Consider the following 10,274-nt stretch of genomic DNA (forward strand, 5'->3'; position numbering starts at 1 on the left):
TTTGTTTCTGTTACCTCTTCTGATTGGTTAGTAGATGTAAATCTTTGTGTGTGTTCCTCCTTATTTAAGATAGTCAGACACTTATTAAGGTGGCTTCTTCTCTTGATATCTCCTCCGAGATAAGATTATCACAAGAGAGATTTTTTTAAAGCGTCATGTCTTACTTGATCTAGATGGTATTACCTGTGTCTTTTGCCTTGGTTCTTGAGAGTTGACTTCTCATGCTTTTGCCTTGGTTCTTGAGAGTTGACTTCTCATGCTTTTATTACCAATGAGGTGGTGACTTTTCGGAAATATGCAATTTTTAGGTGCTTTGGTTAATGCTATACCTAAGTTACCTTCTACTTTTACATTATTATATCTTTAGGGGTTAGGTCTAGCGGACTTAAGACAATGATTTAACACTTTGTGGTTTGATTCTTTGAACGTTAAAAAGATTTTTATTTATGATGTTGAAATATCATGATTTTTACGCCATTCTAATTTATATGGAAAATAATTAAAGTGTATCAGGATCCACAATGTCGATTATTGTTCGGGTTTTTGATCTTTGCTTTGAATTGTTTTCTTCTTTTCTCCTTCTTCTTTTATGTATCTATCATGATTAAGATATTTTTATTTCTTTACTTGTGAGGAAAAAAAAGAGAAAAGTTACATTATTATGTTGCTTTTCAAAAATCCATATTTTATAGGTATTTTATTCCAACAATCTCAAGAGTCACGTCCCTATAGTCATGAAGAGACAGAAGAGGGATTTAAATTTTATTTTGAATTTCAAGATAAAAATTTCATTGACTTAATTATCCATCAAATAATCATCCCATCTTAAATTTAAAGTGAAACTTTCATTTATATGAACCATATTTAATAGATTAATAAATTAAGAACATCTGGCCGAGTTACGTTAGTCAAACCTATGACCTAATCGAAGGTCTAAAGAACCTCTAGCAAACCGAGTAAATCTACTACTCACCTATCAAAAGCTTTAAGCCATCAGCAAAGTCAATTAGCTCACTCAAAATCTATGACTTAATCACAAATCTCCATAATATGTGATTTCTTACTCCCACTTAATTGACCATCTTCAATTAACCGAGCATTATCAGACTTGATTTTCATGTGGATTATACACATTTATTTTTGTTTAATAGCCCTAAAAATGAAGATACCTTAAATTAGGTTTCCTTCCTGTCCACGGTTCATAAGAGTCTTGGGAACTGTCTTGCTAAGAATCCTATTAAAGCAAATACCAACGGTCCTTAATGCGTACATCCACAATGGTAATGATGCATTACTATAATTTAACAGTTTGACCTGATCATGTCCGTGAGAGTACATTCTTTTCAACAACACCATTTTGCTGTGGTGTGTCAGGCATAATATATTATTCACATTTACCACGACTTTCGATAAACTTTGTAAATGAATCTAGACATTGTCCTTTCTCATCCATTATCAATGTCATGTCTAAGTCCATAACACATTACTAATAATCGCACACATTAAAAACACGCTCATACATTAAGGTTTTGAATAAATTTTATGGATTCAAACTCATTATTTTTTAAACATGAATCTAAGATCACCTTTGGATAATGCCTAAATACATTTCAATAAAGTATAGTGATGTTAAATGAAGATACTTTGAATAAAAGTTAATCATATAATACATTAATTTTTATTAATTATAAGTCATGATCTATACATGTCTTATAATAATAAATATCATTGAACACAAACATGTTACTCATATAACATCTGAATCAAGTTAAGTTGTAGAATTTCAAATCATAAACTTTATTCAATTTGACCATTTTGGTGATTAACAGATTTATTACTCAAGTAATTCCAAAATAGACGGTACATTTCTTGAGATTAACAAATTAATTTGACCACTCAGATTACTCAAATGACTCAAATTAATTTGACCACTCTAGTGATTAATAAATTCCAGATCCATTAAAATTACAAATTTTAATAGATTTGACTACTTTGATAATCAACAAATCCATACATCAAAATTTCAAATTTTCAATTTAATTTATTCTCTATGAATTTATTTAATATGACACAATTATTATTTTTTATAAAAACTATTTTTGAAAAATAAAAAAAAAAGAATAATTTTTTTTAATCAAAACTCCGATACGGAATATTTGAAAATGAATTGCATTTCAATTCCTATTCGAAATTGCGTCAAGTGTGCATAATAACAAATATAACATGTATATTGTCTATTATAATTATTAAATGCATCCTATTTACTAAATTCATTGTGAATTAGTTTATTGTTCCTAATGGCCATTTAAAAATAATCTTTTTATGTTGCACACCATGATACTTACACCAATATTCTATTGTGCAGTGATATATTATATATCTCACATGTATGCTACTGTGAGATTTTTAATGGAATGAAACTTTCAAAAGTATAACAATTATATTTACGAGAAAGGCATATAGCCGTTAGTGTATAATAGTAGAGATACAGGGGAATGGATTTTATAATATCTATGCCTATATATAAAGGGGATACACCTATTTGGAGTGACCTATTTTTCTCCCTATTTTACCCTTAAATTTTTTAATTCTTTTTATCCTGTAATACTTTCAACGTCTTTTTATGTAGGTTCATAAAGGATCATACATGGATGAAGTTCAGCAATATGTTGATGCAAGATGGATTTGTGCTCCCGAGGCATTATGGAAAATATTTCGATCCACTCTTTACCGATTATATTCTTCAGTTGAAAGATTGCAGATCCACTTGCCGAACCGCCATCAAGTGCGCTTTTATGATCATCAGCAAATTGCAGATGTGTTAAATAATGAACGCAACTCCAAAACAATTCTCACACAATTCTTTGCATTGAATTTATGAGATCCACAAGCAAGAAAGTATTTGTATAGAGAGATTTCATAGCATTATTGTTGGAACAAGCGGGATATGGAATGACATCGTAAGCGATCAACAAGAAAAGTTATCGGGAGAATCTATACGGTATCACCTTCGGAGGGAGATAAGTTTTACTTGCGACTGTTGTTATCGCATGTCACAGGTCTAACCAGTTGGGAATATCTTCTTACAAATAATGGCATGACTTTCAGTACATTCAAAAAATCAGCCGAGGATAGGGGATTTCTAGAGACTGATCATAGTATTCGTGATTGTTTGGTTGAGGCTACGAGTCTCCGAATGCCATATGCTTTATGAAGGTTATTCATGACGATTTTAATATTTTGTGAACCTACTGATGTTAGAGGCCTTTGGAATGAGTTTTTTACACATATGATAGAGGATTATCAAACAGCTAACAATGATGTGGAATCAAACTTAACTAATATGTTGTTGAAGGACTTGAATGAACTCTTAAACCTGCACGATAAAAAGATTGATGATTATGATCTCGCATCTTTACCCCCTAATACAATAGACAGAGGTGCAGTTCCAAGTATCATACAAGAGGAGTTAGCGATCGATATCCCCAATGAAGATATTGAATCTATTGCTAAGTTAAATAATGATCAAATGATTGCATTCAACACCATTATGAATGTAATTGTTCAAAAACACAGTGGGGTATTTTTTGTTGATGGTCCAGGAGGAACAGGTAAAATATTCCTTTATAGAACATTAATGGCAAGTTTAAGAAGTAGAGAAGAAATTGTCTTAGCAACTGCATCATCTGATATAGCTGCAACATTGTTACCCGGTGGTAGGACTGCACACTCTCGATTTAAGATACCTATTGATATTCAACCGAGTTCCATTTGTGGTATTGAAAAGCAAAAGGATCTTGCAAATCTCATTAGAGTTGCTGCCGCAATAATTTGGGATGAAGCACCAATGACAAACAAAAATTGTTCGGAAGCCTTAGATCGATCATTACAAGACATTTGTAGCAACAAAGCTCCATTTGGTGGAAAAGTTCTGATCATGGGGGAGGGGGGATTTTCGTCAAGTTCTTCCTGTTGTAAGAAAAGGTACTAAGGCACAAATGATTTCAGTGTGTATTGTTCAGTCTCATTTATGGAATCATACCAAGATTTTGCGTTTGCGTCAAAATATGCGATCATTGCGTGATCAAGAGTTTGCAGAATTTCTTATTCACATTGATGATGGTGTCGAACCTACCAAACCAGATGACATGGTGAGGTTACCTTTACATATTGCAATCCCATGGGAAGGTGAACATTCCATACAAGTACTTATCCAACATATTTTTCCTAATTTAGAATTGCATGGTTGGGATGCCCCATATATGGTATAAAGAGCTATTTTGAGGAGAAGAACATAATTTGTTATCGTTTGACGAGGTTGAAGGAGATAATCATAATTTATACCAGCAAGAATTCTTAAACTCAATTGCACAAGGTAGTTTGCCACCACATATTCTAAAGATAAAAAAGGATGCACCATTGATGTTGTTACGAAATCTAGATCCTAGATATGGATTGTGTAATGGGACCCGGTTATTATGTCGTGGTTTATTTATGAATATGTTGGATGTGGAAATCTTGACAGGAAGCAACGCAGGAAAATGTGCTTTTTTGCCTAGAATTAAAATAAAAACATCTGCAAGTGATGGACTGCCTTTTGTCCTTAGAGAAAGCAGTTTCATGTGCGACTAAGTTTTGCAATTACAATAAATAAATCAAAAGGACAAACCATTCCAAATGTTGGAATATATCTTCCACGACATGTTTTTAGTCATGGACAGTTATATGTGGCTTTATCCAGGGGTGTTTCACTGACTACAACAAGAGTTTTAACCAGGGAAGGAAATTTGAAAGGAGAAGATGGTGACTACACAAAAAATGTAGTCTACAAACAAATTCTTTTATCGCACCCGCAGGTATTTATTAAGTACATTGAAAAAATTGCTCACACGTTGATTCCCATTTTGGTTACACGACATACCAAGCTTATATTGTATTATTTATATCATAGATAGATAATAACTAAATATAATTTTCTTTTGCTTTAATATACAGCCAAACTAGAACACGATGAAATCTTTCAATTATGTAAGGAGTTGAGACGAAAGAATGTTGAAACTTGCTTCGACATGAAAGTAAGTTATACTTAATCATTTATTTTATGCTTTTATCTATGCCTATATATAAAGGGGATACACCTATTTGGAGTGGCCTATTTTTCTCCCTATTTTACCCTTAGATTTTTTAATTCTTTTTATCCAGTAATACTTTCAACGTCTTTTTTATGGAGGTTCATAAAGGATCATACATGGATGAAGTTCAGCAATATGTTGATGCAAGATGGATTTGTGCTCCCGAGGCATTATGGAAAATATTTCGATCCATTCTTTACCGATTATATCCTTCAGTTGAAAGATTGCAGATCCACTTGCCGAACCGCCATCAAGTGCGCTTTTATGATCATCAACAAATTGCAGATGTGTTAAATAATGAACGCAACTCCAAAACAATTCTCACACAATTCTGTGCATTGAATCTACGAGATCCACAAACAAGAAAGTATTTGTATAGAGAGATTCCATAGCATTATTGTTGGAACAAGCGGGATATGGAATGACATCGTAGGCGATCAACAAGAAAAGTTATCGGGAGAATCTATACGGTATCACCTTCGGAGGGAGATAAGTTTTACTTGCGACTGTTGTTATCGCATGTCACAGGTCCAACCAGTTGGGAATATCTTCTTACAAATAATGGCATGACTTTCAGTACATTCAAAAAATCAGCCGAGGATAGGGGATTTCTAGAGACTGATCATAGTATTCGTGATTGTTTGGTTGAGGCTACGAGTCTCCGAATGCCATATGCTTTATGAAGGTTATTCATGACGATTTTAATATTTTGTGAACCTACTGATGTTAGAGGCCTTTGGAATGAGTTTTTTACACATATGGTAGAGGATTATCAAACAGCTAACAATGATGTAGAATCAAACTTAACTAATATGTTGTTGAAGGACTTGAATGAACTCTTAAACCTGCACGATAAAAAGATTGATGATTATGATCTCCCATCTTTACCCCCTAAGACAATAGACAGAGGTGCAGTTCCAAGTATCATACAAGAGGAGTTAGCGATCGATATCCCCAATGAAGATATTGAATCTATTGCTAAGTTAAATAATGATCAAATGATTGCATTCAACACCATTATGAATGTAATTGTTCAAAAACACAGTGGGGTATTTTTAGTTGATGTTCCAGGAGGAACAGGTAAAACATTCCTTTATAGAACATTAATGGAAAGTTTAAGAAGTAGAGAAGAAATTGTCTTAGCAACTGCATCATCTGATATAGCTGCAATATTGTTACCCGGTGGTAGGACTGCACACTCTCGATTTAAGATACCTATTGATATTCAACCGAGTTCCATTTATGGTATTGATTCATGGTTGGGATGCCCCATATATGGTATAAACACTACGCCAAAAACTGGAATAGACAGCGCACCTTAGAGGGCGCTTTATTACAAAAGCGCACTCATAAGTGAAGCGAAAAATAAGGAGCAATAGACAGCGCACTTTAGAGGGCGCTTTTGTAACAAAGCGCCCTCTAAGGTGAAGCGAAAAAATAAGGAGGAGATAGAGGGACAACAATACATGGCGCTTTTTAGAAAGCGCCCTCTAAGGTTACCCTTAGAGGGCGCTTTTAATAAAGCGCTGTTATAAGTCCATGTGCATTTCCAGCTTATAAAGCGCTTCAGGAAAGCCTTAGAGAGCGCTTTCATAAGCGCCCTCTTAGTCCCCTTTTAGAGGGCGCTTTGTTTCCACAAGCGCCCTCTAAGGTGAAACGAAAAAATAAGGAGGAGATAGAGGGACAACAATACATGGCGCTTTTTAGAAAGCGCCCTCTAAGGTTACCCTTAGAGGGCGCTTTTTATAAAGCGCCCTCTAAGGTTACCTTTAGAGGGCGCTTTTTATAAAGCGTCCTCTAAGGTTACCCTTAGAGGGCGCTTTTAATAAAGCGCTGTTATAAGTCCACGTGCATTTCCAGCTTATAAAGCGCTTCTGGAAAGCCTTAGAGAGCGCTTTCATAAGCGCCCTCTTAGGCCCCCTTTAGAGGGCGCTTTTTTTCCACAAGCGCCCTCTAATGTCCCCTTTAGTAAACATTAAAATTATAACATACTGCGTGTTTTGTTATTTCACTATCTGTTATTAGCGTTCTTTTTCACGTTAGGGTTCTGAGGCGTTTTCCTTCCACCTCTGTTAGATCTACATGCGCGTTTCCTCCTTCTACCAATCAAAGGTACACGCTTTTCCCAATTTCTGTTTTATGTTATTACTTTGTTTTAGCTTTGCCCAATTTCTGTTTTACCTTATTACTGCGCGTTTCCTCCTTCTACGTTTGTTTCGACCATGATAGCGGATGCAATAGGAAATTGACGGTTGGTTTTTAGTGACCATGATAGCGGATGTAATGGGTTATACGACCTATGAAGATATGATTTTGTGTCAACACCAGTATCATTAGAAACCTAGGTCCGAATGTGTTTGAACTCTTCTGAAATTGTTTTTTGTTTATTCTAATTAGTAATGGATAATACATGGATGTCTTCCAATCGATTGTCGAGAGAGTACGAGAATGGGGTATCAGAATTCGTTAAGTTTGCCGTTGCGCACGCCGAAGACCCCAGTAGAATGATATGCCCTTGCTTGGGTTGTTGTTATGGGAAACGGGTTGACGCAGTTCAGTTGACATCGCATCTAATGAGGCATGGAATTGATCGAAGTTATACATGTTGGAATTTGCATGGTGAGAAAAGTAACGATAATGTTGAACCGGGGGATAGTACGACCTATGCCTCAAACTATAGTGGCGCAGATACATACGATTTTGATCGAGTTGAAGAGATTGCAGAAGCACTTGAAGGAGATCTTAAGGATTGTCCCGAAATGTTTGAGAGGTTGGTAAGTGATGCAGAGAAACCTTTGTATGATGGTTGCACTAAATTCACAAGATTGTCTGCGGTATTAAAGTTGTACAACTTAAAGGCGGGCAATGGGTGGTCGGATAAAAGTTTCACAGAGTTATTAGCCCTTTTGAAAGATATGCTTCCTGAGGATAATGTTCTTCCCAATCGAACATATGAGACCAAAAAGATGTTGTGCTCTATTGGCATGAGCTATGATAAGATACATGCATGTCCAAACGATTGCGTTTTGTTTCGAAATGAGTATGCATCGTTAAATGAGTGTCCTAAATGCGGTGTCTCGCGATATAAGAACAAGTTGTCTCCAGCAAAAGTCTTGTGGTATTTTCCTGTTATTCCGAGATTTAGACGCATGTTTCGTAGTGAAACCGATTCAAGACACTTGACCTGGCATGCAGATGGAAGAATTATAGATGGAAAGTATCGACATCCGGCAGATTCACCATAGTGGTTGAAAATTGATAATGATTATCTTGAATTTGGAGAAGAATCAAGAAACCTTCGCTTGGCATTATCTACTGATGTTGAGATTGAATCGTTTACCAGAAATGATCAAGATGAGAATATTATATCAAATGATTCATATATTAGAAATGATCATAATGAGGGTATTTGGATCAATCCAACCGTCCGTGTTGTTAAGAGACATGTAGAACATATTCCAACCAAGAAAAGAAAGAGAACTTAGTGAAAAAGGTACAGGTCAAATGATTTTAATTGTTTTCTTTATTACAGGTAAAATGACTTTTATGATTTTAATTGTTTTTACATTTGTCATCTGATTTTAATTGTTTTCTTTATTACAGGTAAAATGGCTATTATGAAGTCAATCATTCGTGCAAGAGACAAGGGTGTAAAATTTGAAGTACATTGGAGTGCTGAAGACCAACTAATTTTTTTTCATCAGGCTTGTGTCTCAATAGAGGATGGGTATCTACCTAAAGTTACTTTTGTAGTGGTCCAAAAGAGACATCACACCCGTCTCTTTCCTGTCAACCCCAAAGAGACCGATAGAAGTGGAAATATTATGCCAGGTTTTTTCAATATATTTCTCAACGCAGCTGGTATATATTATCATTTGAATTTATCACTTTTTGCTGATTTTGTTGTTCTAAATTGTCAAAGGAACCGTGGTAGACACCAGCATTTGTCACCCTAGGGAATTTGATTTTTACCTTAACAACCATGCAGGAATTCAGGTAATATTAGCTATGTCATTTAACTTTATGCCATTGTTTACTATTTGTTGCTCAATCGCCTTTTGACAGTTCTGTGTTATTTGCATTTGGACGTGTTCTTTTTGCTGGGGACTAGTCGACCAACGCATTATCATGTGCTGTATGATGAAAATAAATTCACTGCAGACCAGCTACAGAGTTTGACCAATAACTTGTGCTACACGTAATGATATGATTTGCTTTTTTAATCTTAATTAATGTTTTCTAAACTTGTACTGTTTTCATTTAATTTTAGAAGCCTTCTGATACTATTTTTTTCCATTCAGTTATGCGAGGTGTACTCGATCTGTCTCAATAGGTTTGTTACTCGATTCCCTTTGCTTGTTTTTGTTTTAGGCTATACAAAACTTTAGTTTAACAAAAATGTTATCTTGTATGCAGTTCCTCCTGCCTATTATGCACACTTGCTATTATTCATCATGGGTGGATGGGCGTTATTTTGTTTAGTAATGGTTAGAACTACTAGACAGCTTTTGGATACAGTGGTCACTGGGTGTTGGTTGCTATGGATCTTTCGAGACTAATAGTGTATATTGTTGTTGTACTTTTACTAAATCATGAATATGTTGTTGTATATTGTTGATCAAAGAATCATATATTAATGTTGTATATATGAAGGATTAATGTTGTATATAAATGGATTCATGTTGTATATATCAATGGATTAATGGTGTATAACATTGGATTAAAGGATGAATTCAATATGAATTTTACACTTTTGCAGCATGCGAACAGGTTACCAATTAAATATCCACTGTTTTTCAAACAAATTGTTTTAAAATAACTAACACTTTAGAGGGCGCTTTTTCCTGAAAGCGCCCTCTAAACACTTTACATTGACAACTTTAGAGGGCGCTTTTTCCTGAAAGCGCCCTCTAAACACTTTACATTGACAACTTTAGAGGGCGCTTTTTCCAGAAAGCGCCCTCTAAGGTGTCCCCTTATGGACCACTCCAGAGGGCGCTTTTTTCTGAAAGCGCACTATAATGTGGCCACTTTAGACAGCGCTTTCTCCAGGAAAACAAAGCGCTGTCTTTACCTATGCCAGCGCCACTTTAGAGGGCGCTTAAAAGCGCTGTTATAGGCCAAAATAAGCGCCCTCTTTTC

The 10,274-nt window shown here is 35.1% G+C and overlaps 1 protein-coding gene across 1 annotated transcript; it reads left to right on the plus strand.

The window, feature by feature from the left end:
- Window positions 1-3,223: 3,223 nt before the first annotated feature.
- LOC127082350 (uncharacterized) lies at window positions 3,224-3,991 on the plus strand. Its single transcript, XM_051022584.1, has one exon. The coding sequence runs from the start codon at window positions 3,224-3,226 to the stop codon at window positions 3,989-3,991; it is 768 nt and encodes a 255-aa protein (XP_050878541.1).
- Window positions 3,992-10,274: the final 6,283 nt, after the last annotated feature.

Source organism: Lathyrus oleraceus, chromosome 5, assembly GCF_024323335.1.
Source record: "Lathyrus oleraceus cultivar Zhongwan6 chromosome 5, CAAS_Psat_ZW6_1.0, whole genome shotgun sequence".
Taxonomy (NCBI): Eukaryota; Viridiplantae; Streptophyta; class Magnoliopsida; order Fabales; family Fabaceae; genus Lathyrus; species Lathyrus oleraceus.